The sequence below is a fragment of the Haemorhous mexicanus genome, chromosome 3 (assembly GCF_027477595.1).
Source record: "Haemorhous mexicanus isolate bHaeMex1 chromosome 3, bHaeMex1.pri, whole genome shotgun sequence".
Lineage (NCBI taxonomy): Eukaryota > Metazoa > Chordata > Aves > Passeriformes > Fringillidae > Haemorhous > Haemorhous mexicanus.
In genome coordinates this window covers 93,083,735-93,107,700 of record NC_082343.1, presented here as the reverse complement: position 1 = coordinate 93,107,700, position 23,966 = coordinate 93,083,735, and the positions used below count along the sequence as shown (strand labels likewise).

Below are 23,966 nucleotides of genomic sequence, written 5' to 3'. Positions count from 1 at the left end.
GTCTGTGACTTTGGAAATTTATAATGGCTCCAAGACAATGGGTAATTCTTATGAAATGAAGTCCACAACTTGGTACTCGGCTCTTAAGAGTTGGGTTTTTTCAGGCACAGATGTGGGATGCTTGAATTCAGTTGGTGCAAGGGAGAATACATCATACAGGGTGTGAGCATAAACCTGTGCTCTGCTGCTGAGGGATTCAGAATAGATGGGGAATAGTGGAGGATGAAAGCTCCTGTCCTGCTGGGTGCAGGGTGCTCTGCCAGCATTGCTGGCAAATCTGGGCAGAAGCTGTCTGAGGGTCGTTGTGAGCACTTCTGTCAGGTGGACAACCTTTCCCCAGGCATGAATGCTATTACAAGCAGGAGAAGGATATGAGATATTTGAAAAAAAGAAATCCATTTTATTTTCTTTCATAACATCCTTTGCCTTTGGGACAGTGTCTAGAAGCCACAGAGAATGTCTCAGAGAAAGAAGCAGCTTTTGGTCTTGTGTGTTGTTTTTTTTTTTTATTATTATTTCTAAGATGTGGCTCACCACAGAAACATAATACTTTGTATAGCAAATGGTAGCATACTCTCATTTGCCAACTGATTACTCTGAGGTCAGGATTAGTTCTTCAACTCTTTTCCTTATGTGGTTTTTTTTTTTTCTGAATGTTGGGTAGCACTAGTGAAATCTAAGTCACAGTCACCGAGATTTTCCCTGGTCATTGGTGAGTGTTCCTTCAGCCTCTTAAATAGTATAGCAAATGCAACCACAGTGGGATTATGTGATGCTATTGCTTAAACTTTTAGTACAAGTGATGCAGTTTGGATTGAGTGTAGTTCACATCTAAGCAAACAGGATTTTCAGTGTATGCCAGCAAAGCACCCTGGCAGCAGAGAAGGTCAACAGTACCTTGGGCTGTATGGACAGAAGTGTAGCAGGTCGGTAGGGAGAACTGATTCCCCCTTTACTTTACACTTGATAGACCACATCTAGAATATTATGTCTAGTTTGGGGGCTTGCAGTACAAGATGTTGATAAACTGGGGCAAGTTTTGTAAAATTCTACCCTCTGTGTTTTCTACCTGTCATTACGGCCAAAGTTGAACCTACTGCTTACCAGATTTTCAGCTCTTTTTTGGAAGGGCTGTTCTCCAGTGAGTTGGCCATCATCCTGTGTAGGGTACTTCTCCGTTGTGCTTGGTGAATTTCAATTACAATTAGTCACCTGAATTTCTCCTGCAGCCAAGGAATATGGTTGGCACAACCCAAGCCCAGGGAACATATGCAGTGCAGAACAGTCCGGCTTGGCTTACTCAGGTTTACTGTGAATAGAATCCTTAGCTGCTTGCATTTTGCAGTGAGCAGTGAGGTGGTTAGCATCACTCCAACCTTCCAACAGCTTTTCAGCGATCTAATTTAACCTGGACTATAAAGTTGCAGCTTAAATACAGGGATCCATTATCAAAAGTCTTGTCAAAGCCAAGGCAAATGAGATCTGCTGTTCCTTACTCATAGATGTACTTGTTTTTGTGACAGAAGGCAACCATGTTGGTTAAAAACAAATTAATTAATAAGTGCATTTTAAGAATTCTAAGCTCTGTGACTTTCCTGGGGTCTAGAGTGAGGCTGCCTGGCCTGTTGTTCCCCACTCATCCTTACTGCTCCATCAGAAGATGAATGGAGGACTTGCCTTTAAGTCATCAGGAGCCTCTGCTGATGAGAGTAGCCTTCCAGCCAAGGTGGAGAGTGGGTTCATAACTTCAGTTCTCAGTACCCTCAGGTACATCCTGTCAGGTTTCACAGATTTGGCATTAGAGGACATTTCTTTGTAGGTCTCATACTGAATCCTTTTTGACTGCAAAGATCTGGTAGTTCTTTGCTTCCTTAAATAATCTTTATAAGGTGTAAATGTCTGGAAATTTATCAGTAAAGATGAGTGAAAAATGTGAAGGTTAGAATTGCTCTCAAAGTTGCATATGTCTATAATTTGTGGCTTTACTCTTAGAAGCTAAAATACTTAAGATCTAATTGAGTTCTGTTTACTTTTGGAAATTTGGAAAGTCAATATGCAGTACTTCTTTTTATTTTTTGTTTACTATGTCCTGTCACTTAGCAAACATAATTAAACTATGTGCTTTAAGTATTACATGGAAATGCTATAGCAATTAAATTTCAGTGACTGCATAATTGGACTCAAAAGTTTTCTGTATTTGCAGGATTCAAAAGGCAGAGTGTGGGAATTTCAAAATACTTTCAGATAATTCTGTCAGTTTTCAAGTTAGATTATTTTTCCTCCTGAAGTCTTTATTCAGCTCGTTAAAGTGAGCTCTGTGAGCACACTGTTTTCAGTGTTGGGCTCAAATTTAAGGAAACTTTCAGAAAAGCAAGCTCACGCAGAATACTAAAAATCAAATTCATTGTATGAATTTTGTCTCCAGGCTGCTGCAGGTCCACCACTGACATCATGTGTTCCAATGGGACATTTTTACCCACCAAATACGGAGTTTGGAGTGGCTTTCTCAGTTTCATGTTTTGTGAGCTGACTCTATAAGCCACGGTGGCAGGTTGAGTTCTGGCCGGCACACGGGTGATGTGGTGAGGTCTGGGAGCCTGCCTGTGAGCCTGGTGTGGCTTAGGCAGAGCCTGCCCGAGTGTTTTCCCTGCGGGACCCTGCGTTTTCCCTGCAGAAAAGGGAAGCGCCATGGGGCGAGGCTGCAGCTGGGACGGCGCTCCCCGAGCCTCTGAGTGTTTGTCATCCCTAGCTCCATCTTTTACATCCGGTGCATTCCAAGTTTTGAGTGTCCTAGGTAATATTTAATTTTGTCCATGGTGTTAGGACCATACAGGTTAATCTTTCAGTCATTAGACTTCATTCCGTAAGACTTAGCATCAACTAAACCAAGTATCTGACCATAAATGGGCAATTACATTTTTCTTGTAATTATTGTTGAGACTGCTTACCAGACCATGATTTCTATGGTCAATTCCTTGTTGTTATTTTCTTTCCCTAGTGTTTAGTTAATTTTCTTCCTGATGCCATAGTTTTTTAATTAAATGGACATATGTTCCTTTTTTAATAATCTATGTTAAAAGCTTTTTGTCATCTTTAAAAGATGAGTGGATCTTTCTCTCTGAATGTTTTTTTACCAACTAGTGTTGATCCTGGAAAATAATGCTATCTGGATTTACCAAAAAAAGCAGAAAACTGTTACTACTTAACTGGCTACTCATTTGTTTTGAAAACTGCTTCTGTTTGCCTGTCTTTTCAGCTTTCTGAGGTCATTGCTTGAGCATTTTCTCTCAAGTCCTCTATAACCTGAAATACTACACATGTATCATCATCAGTGGACAGCTGGCTGTAAAAGTCATCCTGTGTTTAGAGTGTTGTTTTTTTGCCTCAGTGTGGTTATATTCATCACACCTAACTTTAATATGACCAGTGTTCTAGTTTAAGATCTCTGTGTTTGATCTCTTCTTGCAAATATTGTGAATTGGATCTCCATAGATACCATTTTACCAGCTGGATATTTAGAGCATTGTCCTGCATTTGATTTTTGTAAGAAGAGCACAGCCTGTTCCTGGTACTCTTGAGCCACAGTGGCACAGGGGTTCAGTCACAGATTTTTGTTCTTGTCAGTTATGAAATTGTGTGTCAGGTTCCTTGTAGAAAAGAGGTATTCCAGGTTTTAGCTAATATCTCAAGGTTATGTCTAAAACTTTTCAAGGAGAGGATGGAGCATCTTACAATCTTCTTTCTTCCAGACTTGTATTCTCGTTGAATTATCTTCACTGTCAGATCTAGCTTATGTTGAGTTGTGTGTTCCCTGCCTGGCAACAAATCCAATTCTTCAGCAAGCTTAAAAAAACCAAAGCACAACTCTACTATAGGCTGCAATGAAAGTAAATAAACAAACCATGTTACTTATTCTTTGTAGAGCCACAGTTAGTGACATGTGGCTCCTTTACCTTTCACAGCGTATCTGTGTTATGCCAAGCTATGACTGAGAAGTAGATGAAAGGAGCAATAGGGTACCATGCTAACATGATGATTTTGTCCTTAGGGCTTGTGGTGGTATCTCTAGTAAAAGCTCTGTGTGTTTAGCACATGTTGGAGGCATGTACATTCTGAAAATCATTCTACATAATACAGCTTTTCTGCATGTGAACTTTAATATAGTGCAAGCATAGTTGAGATTTGCTTCTGCTTCAGCTCACGTCTACCTGATTTAAATGGCAATATAAATTTAGGTTGTCTCACACACCAGGAACAAGCTGAAATCCTGTTGCTGTCTATGTTCTAGCTGGTAAACCAATGAAGAAATAGGGGCTTGAGTAAAAAAAATATATGAGTTTGGAATGCTTCTGCAGTTGTCTGCTCTTGCAGCAAGATAAAGCAATAAAAGAGCTTTGAAAAATATTTGACACATTTTCTGACATAATTTGTCTGTAAGCAATGATTTCTATATAGCTCAGTTTTGCTGTTTTCCTCCTGTAACAACATTTCCTCCTGCTGTTTGCAATGGTCTTTCTCAAAATAATAAAACTAATAAGAGGCATAGTACTTCCTGAGTAGTAGAGATGGGAGTTTATAAATCCTAACCCTGTTAGTGATACCTTCACAATAGAAATTCTTTTCTGTGTTTTCCTGGACTTGCCATTTTAAGCCTTGTTTGTAAAGTTTCAGTCAGAATTGCAGTGCTGTATACACTTGTGTACTGTGTTGAATTTAAAATATAGTTTAATCAATTCTTATGATCTGGTTATCCAGCATTAAATTAGTCAGAAAAGCATCTGTTTAAAAAAACACGGATAACTGAAAACACTTTGAGCACTTGTAAAGATTTTTTCATGCCTCTTGCTGACCATGACCCATGAAACTGCAGGTCTGTAATGAAGAAGGACAGTGTCAGGTATACTTTGTTACTTGCTTGCTTTTCTTTTTAAAAAGATTTATCTGCAAGATTAAGTAAAAGGTCTTTGGTATATGAAGTGATTCTAAACCAACCTTAAAACTACACTGTATGACTTAAAACAGGCATTCTAAGTTTCTCAAGCTAGTTCTAATAAATTATATTTTTCTTACAAAAAAAGTTAATTGCTCTTTGCTGGTGTATCTTGCAGTGCACTTAAATGCATGTAATGACTAATGGAGTTTTTAATATATATGTGTGTGTGTGTATATATATATACACACACACACAAATATAATATTTTTATTCTTGTGGTTTATTATTTAAAACTTGAATTAAAAGAATATGTAATTTTAGGAAAATAAAACAGTCCTATCAGTGTTGTCACTGAATTTAGTACACTGTTAATTAAAGTAGAAGATACGTGTCACTGCTGTGGTCAGACAGTCATTATGGAGAAGACATATTCACTTAGTGTTTGTATATTGACGTTATGGATGCGTCATTCCTTAAGCAAGATTTGCCTCATTAATGAACCAAGGTGAATGGTGAGAATGGTTCATGTTTTTGTTGGCTTATTTTACATTTTCATGTCACCCATCAGTCCTGAGCACTTTTCTCAAAAAAGGTGAGGATTTACTCAGTCTTTGTTATATCAACTAAGTCATTAAAAATTCTTAGGAATACACAAGGAAGATTAAATCCAAACAGACTATTTCAACAAGCCATTCCAACCCTAGTTCATTCTGTGAACTTAGTTTATGGGGTTTCGATAGAGATTCCTGGGTTTTTTTTTTTTTTTTTTTTTTTTTTTTTTTTTTTTTTTTTTGTGCCTAATAGGCTATTAATGTAAAGGTCTTTTTGTTTTGAGTAGAGGGGTTTTTGGTTGGTTTTTTGGTGGGTGTGTTTAAGTGTACTTGGTTAACCATTAGGGCTAGAGGAAAAATAGTTGCATTTTTATTGAAAACACATGTGGGAATTGACAGAATCTTGTTTCTGATTATTTGATGATATGCAAAAATTAAGCATGCTATTTTAAACATCTTTGCTGTGTTTTGGTTCAAAAAGAACGTGAGATTTTTTAGGATTTGAAATGTAATGTTTGAGTTAAGCAATGACGTTTTATGGAGACTGTCTTGGTTTTTATTTTAAATTTTGTAGTATCTAGACTTGACTGTTTAGCCTGGTATAATTTCTGTTGCATTACCTGTTTCTGCCCAGAAGCCCTGATGGAATTCTGTGACTTTCCTTGCATGTTCCTTTTGATCTCTGATCTCTTTTGATCCCTTTGATGCTTATTTGGTGCAAAGTTGGGATGTTTTACTGTCCAGTTGTATTTCCATAGTGGTAATATTCTTGAAAAATACTGATCTGGCCGCTGGTGGCTTCACAGTGTTGAAAAGTGCTTTAGCAATGGTCAGCTCAAGAGCAAGGCAAATGCTCCCATACAGTATCCCTTTGTGCTGTAGATAAAGGGGCCTAGTTTGGTGAAAATTGTGATCCTTGACTTCATCCAAGCTTCAGACTGTCTCAGGCAAACAAAATTCTATAGTCCATGTATGCACTGCCTTCTTCATCTGGAGTACTTTATAGATATAACATTCAGTGAAGAACAACTGAAGTGGCAGGAGATGTCAGAGACAGAGCTGAAGTGGCTCTTCCTGAAAATAAAAGTTATTTGACCTTACTTGGCAGAAAACAGCTTCTTGCCAGATATTGCAGAAGAGCCAGTCATCTTTAATACTGCTTCACTGGTAGTAAATTTTCTGTACTTTTTGTTCATATATAGATTGTGTCATTGAAAAATATAGTATATCATAAATATAATTGAAAGATAAATAATTGGCTATTTAAAAACAAACAAAAAAACAGTTGAAAAATCTGCATTACAATTTAGTATGTCTTCTAGAGCATACGGTTAAGAACATTGCAATCTCTTAAAACACTGCACACTGGTTCTGATTTACTCTCTTCAATTTCTTTCATCCTATACCATTTGGTGGGGCTGGGTAATGAAATTGGGAATACAGGAATGAAACTGAGCTTGGGAAGAAGAGGAGGGTCACAGCAAGGTGCGTTTTGGTTTTTTGTCTTTGTTTCCCATCACCAAAACCTATTTTTATAGATATCAATGCATGAGCATTTCCCCAGGTTGAGTCTGTTTTGCCCATAATGGCAATTGATAAGTAATTCATGAGTTTATAGATGTGTTTTCTCCCACCTTCCTGTTGAGGAGGGGAATTGTGTGAATGGCTGGGTGGGAGTTTGGTGCTCAGCTGGGGTCTCCCCACCAAATGGTTCTATGACCAGCTCCCACATTCTTTTAAGAAAAGAGAGTTACATCAAACAAATCTCCTCTTGTCAAGCTGTGGCTGGTACCATGGACTTTGAGCAGGGCACTCCCAGCCAAGGTCAGGTCTTGGCTTGTGGCTTGGCTTCTGTGCATAGTGGTTCCCTCTTGGGCTCAGCCTTTTGCAGTGTTCAGTGTTCATGGGTTAGTCACCTCCTGCTATTCAAGCTATTATTTTTTATTTATTTGTTGCATTCTAATTTAGGCACTTGGCATAAGCTGTCAGTGGCCTCCTTGGTGATGTTGTCTCTTTGACCTTGTCTGTATCTAAAGCCCATCTGCTGCTGTTACCTGAGGTGCTGTCATTGCTTTGCATTTTGGCCCAAGTGTAAGAATGTAAAGCTCTTAGGAGTTCATCCATTCTTCTTGTTTTTGTCCCACCCTTACCTAAACCATTAGAACAAGATAGATGATGTTCTTTGGGCAAGATTAAACCAGTAATCTGTGCTTTCCTCATTTTACCAGTGTATACTGGTATCTAAAGAGCTAGAGCTGGACAAATGTAGTCAAATTCCTGTCTTCTGAGTGACACTTCCAAGCACATTTGGACAATACACAGTTGTTTCTGTCACTTCTTGAAGGCATTAGGAACAGAAAGTTTGAATAAAGGAAAATCAGGATGTTTTGTTGCATGTGTTCTTCTATTTTCACTTAGTGAATTGACCTTAAAGACAAGAGAGAATATTTTAGATAGAGATTTCTCATTTACCTTTGCTTTCTAAAACAACATTCTGTATAGGCTGAGGAGTGATTGTGAGTGCTCTGGCATTTTGTGGGAATTGTCTACTGCTTTTTCCTAAACTCTTCCATTATCTCTTGCATGTAGATGAAAGCAATATGATTTTCCCAACCGTGGTAACCTTATCGTCCCAGCTAATTTTCCTCCTGCTTGAGTGTTCTGTACAGGCTTAATCACGGTACAAAGTCGCAAGTTGTGTGAAAAGAAGCTGATTTTCTTAAGCAAAATGGACAGTGGGCTTTCACATGATTTTCAGTAACCATTAGAGAAAGTGTTGTAAAAAGCAAAATTAAAGAATTGCAGAGGTTTGGAATCTCTGTTTTTATGGTCATAAGGATGATGCAGCATGCTGAGTGCTGTAGAAAGTATGTTTAGTAGGACTTGTGAACACGGTTTCAAGAAATAAGAAAGTAGCTAATGGGTATATATAAAAAAATGTCACTCAGTTCACCTGGTCCCAGTTTAGTGAGAGCTTTGGAGCCATTTTGGTGTCCAAGGGTTATATCAAACCAATCTGCAAAAAAATTAGTAAGCTGACTCTCATTGGTAAGTGAAGCTTTAATTTTATTTGCTGTTGCTATGTTGGTAAACTACCCAGAAGTGGTATGATATGTATTTGGATCTAGTAACTTCTAATTTTGTATAGACCTTAGTTGTTTTATACTATATTTAACAATGGCTTTGCTGAACTATGTGGAAAGTAGCTCTTTATGTACTTTATGTACACTTTCTCTACACGGGTTATTTTCTGTTATGAGAGCATGCTGCAAGTAATTGTGAGCAGCTTAGAGATCCTTTAGGGCTTTATAATTACTCAGCAGCCATAGTGAAACAGATTTGATGCTAGCAGCAAGAGTTCCTTGGCTAATATAAATACTTGAACTACTGATTAGAGCCTCTGATCCTCTGCCAGTAGTAATTACATCCTCTATTTCTCTGCCCTGAGGGTGCTGAACTGGTGTGACTCAGGAGAAACCAAACTTCTGCAGTCTGTTGCCAGACACTTGGCCAATGCCATTGTATATTTTCATGGTTCCCAATGGATCATAAACTGTGGTTTGAAGAATGTTAAAGTGATACAAGAATACAAAGGATACTTGGTAGCAGGTTTTGCTTAACAATATGTACTTGCTTCAGAAGATGGATACTAGATATGTTTAAAAGACTAATGTTAGGAGAGTACATTCTTCATAAAAACTCTTTTTTAGTACTTCCTGTATTTGAAGGCATTACTGTAAAGTAGCTTACCTTACCTTCTGAAATGCCCTTGCAGTACCTGATGTCGTATTTATTTGGGTTGGTTTTTCTTTGCACATTCATCTGGCTTCAAACAACCTGTGTCTTTCAATCCTGTACTTTTGGTTGCTGGACTCCATAGTCTTTTGGTGCCTGTTTTTGTGTGTGTGGAGTTCTTGAGGTGGCCAGCAGTGTCTTCACAGTGTGTGTGTATGAGGAGTACATGGTCAGCCTGGCTGGGGTTGGGGCTGGGAAGGAGAACATCCCTGGGGCTTGAAGCCATCAGCTTCAGCTTCACTTCAGCAGCTTGCTGTGTGCACTTCTGCTCTGGAAGGCACTGAGCCACAGGCCTTCATAAGGTCAATAGTTAAGTTAGGTTCCATAGTTAAGTTCTAAGGCAGCAATATTTCTGTTTTATAAATAAGTAGCTGTTTTGAAGGCTTGTTTTTCTGCTTAGTGAAATTTACTCCTGGGGGAAGTGTTCTTATGTCAGAGTGTATTTGTTTATTCAGAACATTTGTAATAATTGTAAATGCAAATAACCATTAAAAAAAAAATTAGAGCATTGCATGTCATTGGAGTTGCTAGTAGTTCTCCTTGATCCAAGTGTCCTTCCTTTTCTGTTTTGGAAAGCGAAGACTTAAACATTAACTTTTACTCATGTCTGAGAAGTTGTTACTGGCAGTAGAGAGTTGAGATGAAGTAAAATGTTGGGAAATGATGATGAGTAGGCTCAGATTAATGCTGGGGTTTAGCTGTATGAAATTTGAGTGCCTGTCATGTTTTTAGCTCTACTCGCTAAAGACAAGAATGTAACCACTGGTACTTGAACGTATGGGAAAATGGGGCTTAAAACTGTCAAAGGGCTGGCAAAATTTGATTTTGCTTCTTAATAAAAGATAATCAATACTTTAAAATATACACAAATGAGCAAAAGTGTTCCAAATACCTTTTTACTTTTAAAAGATGGATATTTTTCCAAGTTTTAGCAACAAAACAATTATTTTCAAGCAGTACCACATATTGAGAGGATTAAACAGTTGAAATTCAAATGCTGCCTTCTGAGTTATTAAAGTAAGAGATTGGTGTCATGCAGGCTGTTGTAATAAAATCTTTTCTATGTTGTTTGTTTCTAAAGATCAGGTATGGAATTCCTAAGGATTATTTAAACTTATTTGAAATTGTATAGTAAATTTGTCAAGGGAAAAAAGTAAATATATGGAGATTTGAGAAACTCATTAAACACAGAAAAATGTTTTGCAATAGTATCCTTTTTCCCTAGATATTAGTTTCTCCATCTTGTTGTTTAAGGGCTGAATAAAGAGCACAGCCTTGATAAGAGTCAACCTCAAGAAGTGCTCCTGGACTTTAGGAACAAGTGATTTTTAAGATCTTTTGTTAATAATTTTTCCTTTAAGGAAACCTAAGAGTAAAATGATCTTGTTTCCAAAAAAATCCCTTCATTTCATCCTCCTGAAAAAAGACTTGACAATCTTGTTAGAATTTGTTAAGAAAATCACAAGTAATTTTTAAAATTTCCCTACAATGCAGATGAAAATGTGGACTTTGGAGGCTGCTTAGAGAATGGAAGCTCTTATATGCAAAACAGGAAGGCTTAGTAGTTCAGAAACTCTTGGTGCTGTGTCATGGGCTGTTTTATGTATTTGGTTTTCAGCAGGTTACCCTGGGAGATTGCAGAGTCTCCATCCTTGGAGATACTCAAACCCTGCCTGGACAGTCCTGGTCAAGCAGCTCTAGATGGCCCTGCTCAGTCTGAGGGCTTGGACCAGGTGTTCTTCAGAGGTGCATTCAAACCTCAGCCACATTGTGAATCACAGTTGTTGAAAACCAAATGCACAATGCATAATACAGACAGTCTTTCTTGGTGTTCAGATGGGATCTCCTGTGTTTCAGTTTGCTGTCCACATTTCATCTGGTCCTGTCACTGGTTACCCATGGAAAGAGCCTGGCTCTGTCTTGTTTGCATCCTCCATTCAGGTATTTACATGCATTGGTAGACTCCCTCAGAGCCTTCTTTCCTCCATGCTGAACAGTTCCAACTCTCCCAGCCTTTCCTCATAGCAGATGCTCCAGTCCCTCCATCTGTGTGGCCCTGTGTTGGTCTTTCTCTGGTATGTCCATCTCTCTTTCAGAGGGGAGCCTAGAACTTGGACACATAATTGATTCCCAGTAGTAAAATCCTATTACTAATAAAATCTAAATATCTCTTCTGAAGTTCTGTAATAAAACTGATTTATAGTACCTGATTTTTATGCAGTAGCAGACATTTATTTCCTGTAGTGCATAGGGCTTTAGTAATGGGGTTTGTAAAGATAAAACACATAAGAGTTTTTAACAGTAGGTTTTTATGAAGGCCTACATTGATGAAGCCCTGTAGTAGTAATGATGACTATGGAAAATGAGCTTTTAGTCAAGTATATTGGATGGGTATATAGAGAGTTGTTTTTTCTCTTTTGACATTATGGTCTTCAGCATCAGAGAACTTTTGCTAGTGCAGTTTTCTTAAAGCAGTTTTGGAGCACAGTGCTAGACTGATGAAGTCTGTGATGGGAAACACCTGCCATGGTTTGTGACAATGACTTTGAGGGTCTTCAAATAATAATCTTTCATCTGTTCTAACCAATTGCTTCTTATGTGATATTGGCTTGTAGCTTCTACCAAGAAGAGATTTTATGAAGATTTTGTATTTTTAAATTTCCTTCTCACGAGTGAAGTGCAAGGGGCAGGGTGTGTGTGTGAAACTTTAAAATCATAACATTAAGACCCTGGGGAAATCACTGCTATCTGAGTTACCCTCTCCCACATCAGTAATGCTCCATGGATGTGAGTTAATTAAAGCATCATCATGTAGTTGAACTGAGGAATACATTCCAGGTTACTGTAGAGTACTGGTATCACCATTTAGTCTGTGACCCTGGGAGAAGGACTGGAGAAGCAACAAACTGGTCATAAATAATGCCAGAAGAAGAAACAAAAAATTTGCATGCAGCCACAGAATAGTAAGCAGTAATGAAGAGAGGAAGAACTGTTTGCATGAATCAGAAGTTCATGGTGAAATAAAATGAAGTAAAAGAAAACTATCTCATTTTCCATGCTTGCCGTGAAGGCGAGTGTTCCAGTACACTGTTTATTTGGTTTGAAAATAATAGGTATCTGGAAGTTGATAGAAAAAAAGGGCTCAGGACTAAATTAAAAGTTGAGAAAGCTCTCTGTAAAGGCCGAGTCAGTTGATAAAATCACTGAAGAACGTTCATAACTATGGGAAGCAGTACTATTTAACAGAAGATTTGGATTTTGCTGACAAGGTAGCTTCTTAAATGTCTTCTTCAATCTACATATAATTAACACACTATGCACTATTGTAAGAAAGGTGGAATCAGTAACTTATTTTGGGGGGAAAATATCTAATGAGCATCTTCATAACTTCAACTTCAGCTTTATTTTAGTATGCCAAAAAGTACAAGAGATGAGTTCATTTACATGCTGTCACCCTCAAATGCAAGTGAAATGATTATATGTGTAAGCAATAATGCTGCAAAACCCAGCAACAGTTCATTTGGCAATTAAACAAGGTTTAATGATTGAAAAATTTTGCTTTAAAGACTAAATATGAGACTCTAATCCAGGTGTTATTTATACCTCAGTGTGAATATGAAAGCCTAGACATTTCCAAATGGGAAAAAGAAATCAATTACTTTCAGAAGCGAGTGCCTCAGGAAAACATTAATTATTATTCTGAGTGCATTTGACAAATGCTGAGCTGAAATTAGTGGACTTTGATTTCTTCAGACTTCTTAAAGCATTAGGTAAATATCTAGGACATGCTAGCAAGGACACTTTTCACAACTCTTAATTTGTTTATTTTCTTATGGAAAATTTTTCATTTGACAGCTTGAATTAACTGGCAAAATGAAAAGATGACATTGCACATGTAATATTTATAATTTAGAATATGTATTTTACAACACAATTTCTATTTTATGTATTTATTATATAGGTTTTAAATGTTTAGAAGCAGCATCTAAGCAACACTGCTAACTATTGTGCCCTGCCTTTTAGAGTCCAAAAAGAAAATGAGAGTGCTAATAATAGAACTTTATTCTTTTGTTTGTTTATTTTTTAAATAAGTTGGTTGCTGCCTTTGATTTGCTTTCCTTAAACATAGAAGGCCACTTAGTGTTCTGTGTGATTTTCTTTTGGCTTGCTTGTGTTACTCTGAAACGGGGTATGGGGGTGTGGGTGTGTGTGTGTGTGAGGAGTTGGTGGGGAGTTTTATATAATCAAATAACAAAACAAAAGCAAACCCACAAAACCAAGTTCAGCCTTATATTGACACTCATGTCATCCACTAGGGATTCAAGAGGGAAATTTTTTCCTGTTCTTTAGAAATGTCATAATTGTTACATTTATACTAGAAGCCCAGTAATGCTAATCTATGTTATTTATTTCCTTCCTTTCATTAATTGGGTGGTACTAGATGGAAATAATCTAAATGCTTTATGTATTAAAGTATATTGACCAATTAAAAAGAAAAGTTTCATAATGTTGAAAGCATTTTTGCATAATTTTGTTAGTTTTGAAGAATGTTATTTGCTGTTATATAGGTGATGTGTTGTGGAATAGATGTAACATTAATTGTTTGGTGTAGTTTTTATTGAGCATACTTCAGTGTAAGTGCTGCTGAAATAACTTTTAATAGCTGAAGAAGTCTTGGCAAAAATTGTTTATTAATTTTGTACAGTGCTTGAGATTTGTAAGATGCTGTGAAAGGTTAAAGCCCAACTTTTTTCAGAAGGAAATTGATCAGTGTTAAAATGTCAACTGTCTAGGTACAGCAGCATACTGGCATGCAAACACTGCTCTCTCATTCCAGGTTCCCCAGCTGCATAGCATTTGCATTGTGACATTTTCTAACAACATTAGCACCATAGCTGATGTTTCAAAATCAATCACTTTCTGTTGGTATGAGACAGCCTGCAGCTTAGTTGGATGTTGAAGGTGTTTCTCTGGAGCATAATTAACTTGAATTCTTGGGTTCTGGCAGTATCTGCATCTCATGACTTCTTAGTGCAAAATCATACAAACCAGGTAATATAATTCTAAAATGTCTTTTAAAAAAATAAAGGCAAGCCAAAGTAATATTAAGGCTTTCTCAGAAGTACAAAACCTTTCTAGATATTGAGTCTGAAATTTAATCTAATGCAAGTATTTTGGTGCCTGGTGCATTAAAATGCCTTACTGGAGAATTCATATCCTTTAATGCTACATTTTAGAGAATAGCCAGCTGAAATTCAGATTTTGTTTTAAAGTTTTAGAGTTTCTATTCATCAACAATGCTTCTAATCAAAGAGAAATGCATTCAGAAGTCTTTCGCAACTATCACTTCCTCTATGTAGGCTGAATTCTAGAATAAAATGTACATGAAAACTATTTTTTGTTGCTGAAGGAGGATTGCAGTGAGAGATTTTACATGAATGATTTATGTTTCAAGTGTCATTGTATGGTAGAATTTCCATTTTTGTATAAAGGCATGGCCTTATATATGGACTCATGGACTCTGTGTAAGTGGAGCTGAGCCTTAGAGGCCTGCTATTTATTATAATCTTGCTGGATATTTTCAGAGTTCATGTCCAAGACCAGGTTGGATGGGGCTTTGGTTTAGTGAAAGGTGTCACTGCCCATGACAGAGAGCTTGGAGCTAGATGAGTTTTAAGGCCCCTTCCAGCCCAAACTGTCCTGAGATTCTGTGTTGATCCTATAAATATGTAAATTGTGTAGTGTATCTATAACAATATTGTGAATATTATGACACAGTCTTTGAGTAGAACTAAAATGTTTCTGCAGCATTATTTTTAACCTGTTTCATATCTTAAAATGGGAATGAGGAGAGGAAAGCTTCCCAAAGGCTTTTATAGCATCTCCTGAAGATTTTTTCTTTTAATCAAATGTATATTCCAGAAGAATAGCTAATCTAGATAAACTAGGGTTAAGGAAAAAAGTGTGGGATTAAGGTAAAAACCTTAACAGAAACCATCTTACTGTCTTCTTTTGTTTCTCAGTTACTCCCAGTGAAGGGGGAAAGGTGGGATCTGTTATTCTGACTTTCAGATATGGCAGTCTACAGTACACTCAATTAAAAAAACATGAATGATTTGGTTACATAAAATTTGATATTCTGTTAGATTGGTTACATTTAGAAAACATCTTAAAATGCTGGCCAAACAGATCTTTGAATAAAGTTTGTCTAGTACTAATGAGTTAGTTTGAACCGGTGTAGTGCCTGTTATAATGTTAAATAGCTATTGTTAAGGGCAGTCTCTGTTTCAAAAAGTTCAAGAGAAAGACCTGAATAGGTAAAGTAGTGCTGCATTAGTAGAGCAAAAAGTAATTTTATTTCATTCCACTAAAGATAACTTCTAATTGTGTACCATTCCTTTAGATGAGTTACTACTGCAGGTCGTACTGTGATGTCATGTTTTAGTCATATCTTTGTTTCCATTTTTATGAAAAGAAGCTTTTATCTTCTTTTCTTCTTGCAGTTTGCTACTGTGCAGGCTCATACTCAACTGGGTGATGCATTTAATGGGAACACATAGCCCATAGTGCATTTGTTGGGCACAGATAGGTCAGGCAGTAAGTTGGGCATGGGCCCTGAAGAGAGACCTCGAGGGCTGGGTGGTCACCAACCAAGACATTTAACAAGGGAAAGTGCCACATTCTGCCCCTGGGATGGGGCATGGTTGTGTGTATGAACTGGGGATGAGAGGCTGGAGAGCAGCGCTGTGGAATGGCACTTGGAGGTCCTGGATGACAGAAAGTCAAATCTGAGTGAGCAGTGCCCTGGCAGCCAGAAGGGCCAACCCTGTCCTGGGGGCATCAGGGACAGCATGGCCAGCCCGGCAAGGGAGGGGATTGTCCTGCTCTGCTCTGCCCTGGCCAGTTTTGGGTGCCACAATGAAAGAAGCACATTAAGCTGTTGGAGTCCAAAGGAGGCCACAAGGATGGCAAAGGGCCTTGAGGGGAAGCTGTGTAAGGAGCAGCTGAGCTCTCTTGGTCTGTTCAGCATGGAGGAGACTGAGCAAGACCTCACTGCAGTCTTCAGCATCCTCATAAGGGGAAGTGGAGGGGCAGACACTGATCTCTTCAGTCTTGGGACTAGTGACATGACTGGATTGAGGTAAAAACAGTTTATTCAATGAAAAAGGAAACCAAAACAAAACACTCCACAAGCAGGGCTTACCAACCACAGACTGATGCCCAGCCAGGTCTTGAGCAATGGCAGCTTTGGAAAAACTACCCCTCGTTATTGCTGAACGTGAGGTTGTGAGGTCACCAGCTCACCTTAGCTCTGATGTGTCTGTCTGTGCCTGTCTGCAGCTCACTCTGCCCCCTTCTCTGATCATCCAAGGCCATTCAAGGCCTTGGGACTTGAATTATCTTAAGTCAGCCGTGTTTTATGTTCTCTGTAAATTAAACTGCTTCAGCAAGATTGCAGTATGGAGCTAGGCTCTGTACTTGACAACATTTTCATGTCTTTCATGTATCTAAAATGCCAAATGTCATGTTTCTTTCTCTGGTACGATGATCTTTATGTTGAGTATCATATAGAAGTAGAAGCAAGGCTGTGCTTGCAGGAATTTATCTAAATTTCATTTCAGAATCATTGGAAAAAGTCCTCAGAATCTCAGTTTGGAATGTGTAAAAGGGATCATCTTTTAGAAAGATACTATTGAAAAAGCTCATGAAATTCTTAGCAGTTTAAAAACACCAGCAGTTATTTTCCATGACCTTTGTAAAACTGCTTTTATTTACAATGTGGCTCTGTTAATAAAAATATAAGTTATAAGAAAAAACTTTTTTCTTGAAAACATTACAATTTTTTTATAATCCAGGCAAGTTGTAGGAAAATGTGCTCTTTCAATTAAAGTTATTTAAATATTTTGATGAGGTCTCCTCAACTATGTTTAAGGAAAGCTATCCTTAGTGGTAGATAGAAAAAAGCAGTGTCATGAGGGTCCCACATCTTCCTGAAATTAAACATTTGAAATAACTCGACTAAGTGTTTGTTCTAAGATTTGAAAAGTGTTAGATCTTACTTTCACAGATAATGTGAAAATAAGATGGTCTATAGAGAACATTACCTTGTCCAGGCACCATAATAGAGGAAAATGGGGAGTCATTTTGCTCTTAAGATTTGCAGATTCAGAAAAATATTGGCCATGTGGATTCGCCTTTGACTTCAAGGGGTTGGTTTTTTTGGCCTTTAATGGTAGATCTTGAAACTGCCAAGCAGAGGCCACCTCTTCCATATTCTTTCATTGCAGCGTCAAGAACAATCTTGGTTAAAGATCACTAGGTCTTGGTTCTGTCTCAATTACTACAAGTCTCCTAAATTAGTTTTAAACCAGTGTTTCTCTTAATTGATAGTGCTTACACAGAAATGTAGTTTATTGTATATACAACTTTGATAATAATGTTGATGCTTTTTCAGGTTTTGAACGTTACTTTTTTTTTTGCTGCTTACATCATTGTCCAGTCAGAATTTCATAAACATCCTATCATAAATGTATGCTTTTTTTCCTGAGGAAATGCAGTATTTCAAGTACTGTGTAGAGGAAAATACAGTATGCTTGTCTTGTGTAAAATTATACCTATGTGTTTGAGTGTGCACACAAATACTGTTTTCTGTATCTCTTAAGTTAATAATGGAGAAAGAAACATATTGTATTTCAGGTGGTTCTGTCTTTGTTCTGATAACTTTGGTTGGTGTTTAGAAGGCTTCCAAGTTATTTTCAGAAGTAATTTCTGATTTTCTGGTTGTGTTTAAAACAAAGTTAGAAGTTACTTTATAGGGGATGTGAATATAGAATACTTATATTGACCTTTAAAATTCTGTAGTAGGAAAATGAGGGTTTTTTTTAAATTAAAAGAAACGTCTGAATAAATGCGGAGTTTACCGAAGTTTTAGTGTATCATATGCATCTCAATCTAGCTCCATAAAAGGAGGGAATGTAGGTCATGCTGTAATTGCCAAGACAGCTGCCTTCTTTAAAGGAGGATGAAGGGGTTGCTGAGAGTGCCAGGTTAATGTTTTCTGTAGCAGTCAGATCGGACGAGTACATTTGGGATACCTGGGCTGAGAAGAGCCGTGTTGTGAGACAGTGACTGCTGCAGTCCAGGGCTCCCTCAGCAGCAGAAATGGTCCCTTCCTCCCTCCCTGCTGTCCCTGTGTTCAGTGGCTTCAACCTTCCCTTGGCAGACAGCTGCTTTGAGCCTCCTCTCATTTACTGGGTGGATGGTGCTGTGAGCTTGAGGTGCACGTGTCAAATTTGATCGTAGTCTGATTTCTGCCCAGCAGCAAAGGTTGTGAAATGAATGTAACAAATGGGTGGTCTTTCAGGAGTTAGATATTTCTGATTAGTGTGTATAATAATTCAATTAATTAATACTGCATGCTATTTTTGAGTTACTATTAAAATACTGAAGACCTTGATGCTTATTTATACAGTGTGAAATATCTTGAAATTTCTACTTTGTTCAGAGGTAGGTTTCAAAATACTGCCTAAGACTCATGGCAGCCACAGAATCATGAAATGCATATTTATGTTCAGTATTTTGAGTTAGATGTATGTCAGAATTATCCAAAGTGCTATGTTTGTAGCTTTTATAGGTGAAGGTAGCCACCTTATATACAGATACTAAGCAAATCTAATACATGTATTTTTCCATTATTTCAATTAATACACCAATTAACTAATATTCTACAATAGTGTGATATGTATTTGTTAATCTATGGATTGCTAGGTTTATTTTTGTAGAAAAAGTTGAATGTTTTAACAAGTCATATGAGTTAGAAGGAAAAAATATTTTAGAACCATCAAATTGCAAAAAAGGTTATGCCCATTTAAAAGGAAACAGTGTACACGGAGGCATGTTTATATAAAGTCACATAGTGCTAAATATTATGTGAATTGCTTTTATACAAATGTAAATGATATATAATATGGCTTCATGAATTATATTTACATTGGTAGAAGGCTGTCTAGGCACATCATCACTTCTAGTTCAAATATGTTTGGAGAAATGTATGCCATTTTCAATGATGTCTTGCTATTTAATTCTACTCGCATTGTGATTTTAGAAAAATTATTTTTCACTGTTTGTTAACTTGTAATTATTTCTGCTAGCTTCAGATTCTGGAAGGCTGTGCTTAGTTATTTTTAATAGGAGAAATTATGTCTTACCCAATGTTGTATAAAGTTGTAACAATGCAGTGTGACTTCTAACACAATTCCTGCCTGGTGCTATCAGTTTTTTTAAGCTAATATTTTTATTAATTGTACTCCTTTTTTCTCCCAGCTAACAGCACGATCACTACCTTCCATACAGTCCGATGAGAGACTTCAACCTCTGCTTAATCATCTCAGGTAGTATAAAGTGAAAGCATGACTATATTCCTTCATACAGATTAAAGTAATTGTTTTGGTAGAATGCCTTAGGTACAAGTTTTTTACAGACCTCATCTGTGTGATTGGTTTTGAAAAAAAACCCATAAGTAATTCTTCAACTTAACAAAAGCTTAATAAATTACATGGAACATAGTTTATAGAACTAGTGTTGCTTTTAAGTAATAAAAAATAATTGTAGCTTTTATAAAGGTGTTTTGGGTTTTTTTAGTTTTTTTTTATAGCAAGTGTAAAGTTGTTTAGCTCCTTTATAAACAAAACATTCCAAATTTCAGTGCTCAGAGCATGGGCCTGCCTTGTTGCAAATATTCTATACTCCCTGCTCTTTTTGGAAGATTTTGCTGTCATTGATGAATGGAGTACTAATTTGTTTCTTTTAATGGACCTATGTAGATTGCTGAAAATGTGAACCATTAAATAGTTTGCCTCCCTCTTAGTAGTGTGTGTGTGTGTGTATGTGTATATATATATATATATATGTATGTATGCATGTGTGTGTGTATATATATGTGTGTGTGTATGCATATAAGCTTTCTGCTTTGTTTGTGGAAGAAGGTAAGTAGAGAACTCTGGTCTCTTTCTTGTATGATGTGATATGTATGATTGCTTTTTACCACTTTATATGGGAGACTTTTCTTACTGTGGTCATATGCAGGAGGACAAGGTCCATACAATTAGAGGGAGCTGGTTTAGAATCATGGAATAATTTAGTTTGAAGTGTACCTCTGGAGATGATTTAATCTAGCCCATGCTCAATGCAGATCTGGTTAGATCAGGTTGCTCAGATGTTTATTTTTGTAGAATTTTTAATGTCTCTAAGAATAGAAATGTACTTAAATATGGGATGTCAGCAATCAAAGCTGTTTCTGAACACATACATCTTGGTATTAAGATAATTGAAATTATGTTGGATAAATTAGAAATGAAAGTGTTGAGGCTCCGTCATGGCAGTACTGCATGGGGAATTGGGATGCAGATCTAGTTTGCTGGATGATGCTTCTTATTTTCTACGATGCTCTACTGCTTGAGCTATCTGTTTCCAAACCCTGACATTTATTTTCATTTTTAAAAGTCTCATAATTTTTATTAGATAGGAAGAGTTTTATATTTTGTTGTTTTTAGTGTAAATCAGAATAGGAAAAACAGCTTTCATTGTATCTCTGCTTATTTACATATGATTGAACTTTGTTCAAGAGCAATGAATGCAAACAAGGATTGCAGTGTTATTGTTACTGTTACATAGCTGGGGGTACTTCTGAACGCCAATAACCTTCTGTGATTTTATTACCCTACATCTTACTGGGGTTGTAAAAATATGCCTCAGTGGTACACCTTTCTTAATTTGAAGATCAAGAGCAATTAAGTTAGGTTTTTATAAACTGTTCTCTCTAGCAGTAATTACTGAGAAATTGAAAATTTCTTTTGATGTGTGCTCTGTAAGTGGAGCAGTCCTTCAGTATCACGATCAGTCCTGTCTGTGCTTTTTTTTTTTTAAATATGGACAAAGGAAAAGTTCCAAAAGAAGGTACTTCAGCAGGGTTACTCTACCCCACATTTATGTCAATTGGGTTTTTTTGTACATTCTTGTGTTACCTTGGGTATGTATGTTAGGCAGCTGGTGAATCACTTCCGTTTTGCTTTTTTGGAAATTGAAGCACTGTTTCCAGTTTATTTTGTCACCAACTGAAAAAATGATACAAATGCTTCCAAGTTGCCTCTTTGGGAGCTCCTTTAAAATGAACAAAATATATCAGACCTTGCAACTTGAAAAGCGACCTCTGGCAGTGGGCAGACAGGTGACCAAAGGGCATTTAGATGCTTCTATAGTAAAATTAGTCATAGTAGACACCCATGGTTTAAATATTTTAAATTATTTATCCCTTTCATGTGATGAAAAAAAAAATCTATTAAGTACAGTAAACCCTAGTGGAGTACCTAGGGTCCTGTCTTATTTAGCTTCTACTTTATTGCCTTGGGTGATGGAATTGAGTGTGTACTTGGCAAGACTCACATGATATAAAACTGGGGACAATGGTTTGCACCAGACAGGGGCTCTGCCTTTGAGATGGATTTGGGCAGGAGGGAGAATGGGCTGCCAGAAACCCTGTGAAGTTCAGCAAAGGGAAACAGCAAGGCTTGCAGTTGGAGAGGATTACACCATGTGCCAGTGTAAATTGAGGGCTGAATGGCTGTGAGTGCAGAAGGGGACCCTGGGGTCCTGCTGGACAGCAAGCTGTGAGCCACCAGGGTACCTGTGAAGCAAAGACAGCTAACAGTCCTCTTGCATGGCATTAGGAGGGGCACTTGCAGCAGGTCAGGGGAGATGATCCATCCACTCTACTCAGCACTGGTGAGATCACATCTGCAGGGCTGTGTCCAGTCCTGGGCTCCCCAGTATGTATGAGAAGAGACTGAGAAAACTGAGGTTGTTCAGCCTGGAGGAGATGAATTTCAGGAAGTGTGTGTGTGCATTTTATCAGTGCATGTAAACAGGTGTCTGATAAGGAGGAGTAAAAAAAGAGTGAGAGTTTTCTCAGTGGTATCCAGTGATAGGCCAGGAGGCAATGGGCAGAGACTGAAATACAGGAAATTCTGCCTAAACATAAGAAAACACTTTTTTTTGGACAGAGTGGTTGAATATTGGAACAGGCTGCTCAGAAGGTTAAAAGTCCTTGGATATGCTCAAACCCCAGCTTTATGAGATCCTAAGCAACCTGCTGTAGCAAACACCATTTTGAGCAGGGGTTGGACTAGATGATCTTCAGTGGTCTCTCTAATCTAAACCCTATATGATCCCTCACTTCTCCTTTCAGATGAAGGGAAAGAAGGTTTCTTTGCTATGTTTTCTTTAATGTTTTATGACATTATTTTATGACTCATAAAGCTCTAATGCTTTATGGGCCCAAATTACTTGGTTTCTAGTTTTTGCCTAATATGAGATATTCACAGCCTATAATTGATAAATTATTTTCTTTCAGAATTTTTAAGCTTAAAAATATTTTGGAGCTGCTTTAAATCATGCCATACTGTTTGTTCTCTTTTTCAGCCATTCTTATGTTGGCCCAGATTACAGCGTCCAAAAGAACGCTGGAAAAATTTCTCTAGAGCAAATTGATGCTGTAAGTTGTGTTTCTGGAGTCATATAGGATATTGAAATATAACTTTTTAAATTCAAGTACTCTATGTACAATCTAAATATAAAGTTTTTATCTTCTTTTTATTCATGTTTGCTTTGTAACTGTTGAATGAAATTGCGTTGAAGATCATGACAGAGCAGAATTAGCTGAAAATGCATCTAATCAGGATTCAGACTCAGAGTGCAGTTGCAGTGAAATGCTTAATTTGCTGTTCAATTTTGTGTACTTTCACAAATACTTAACATAATTATAAGCAGAATACAACAAAATTTTCTTATTTAACAGTCTTGCAAACCATGAAGTTTATGATTACTGTGTTGCAGTATTAGTCTTTCCAATGCTGATTTTTGACTTACATGCAGGGTTTTGAAAACAAGGAAGCAAATAAAATGGAAGTAAAACATGGGATGTAAAACACCATGCATAAATTGTGCAGAATTACAAGAGATATTATAACTCCTTCATCTGAATTTTAGGAACTGTGTGTTTTCAGCATTTATCTTAACCATGATAGCGTTTCTCTGGCAGTGAATTAAAATCCCCTCCCCTTCCCCAACCCCAAAACTCTATAAAAGGTCATTTTGCCATTCTAGATGCTAAAAAAAAGCAGAGTCAAGAAATATTGTAATGCAAGTGTGGGTATATTTTTCCTGACAGCAATTAAACCTGTGTAACTTTGTAGTTGGAGACAGTCTGACAGTACCAGCTCTTTCCTCTGGATTTTGTTCTTGAGATGGTTGTTGAATTGGATAATTTATGGACTCACTTGTGTTATGAATTCAGTCCCAAGGCTCTCTGTACGTGCCTATCTTTTTCTTCCAGCCATTGGCATTTTCAAATGGAGCTAATTAATAATCGCAGTAAACACATGTCCTACAAATTAAATGATCAGTGTGCCTTAAACAGAAATTCCTCTCTTGTCAGCTGTCTGTGAAGTCATTCCCCCTGTGCATGCGGCAGCTGCACAGAGCCCTCCGTGAGAGCCACCACCTCCGGCACGGAGGCCGGATGCAGTACGGGCTCTTCCTGAAGGGCATCGGCCTGACTCTGGAGCAGGCACTGGAATTCTGGAAGAAAGAATTTATCAGAGGAAAAGTGGATGCAGATAAGGTAAGTGAAC

General features: G+C 37.4%; 1 protein-coding gene across 1 annotated transcript in view; it reads left to right on the top strand.

Annotated features, from left to right (window-relative positions):
* Positions 1 to 23,966, top strand: part of PRIM2 (DNA primase subunit 2) — a 91,223-nt gene that overhangs the window by 34,592 nt on the left and 32,665 nt on the right. The window contains exons 7-9 of the mRNA XM_059842672.1: positions 19,603 to 19,670; positions 22,756 to 22,828; positions 23,771 to 23,956. Of these exons, the coding sequence (XP_059698655.1) occupies positions 19,603 to 19,670; positions 22,756 to 22,828; positions 23,771 to 23,956 (327 nt within the window). The remainder of the gene's footprint in view (positions 1 to 19,602; positions 19,671 to 22,755; positions 22,829 to 23,770; positions 23,957 to 23,966) is intronic.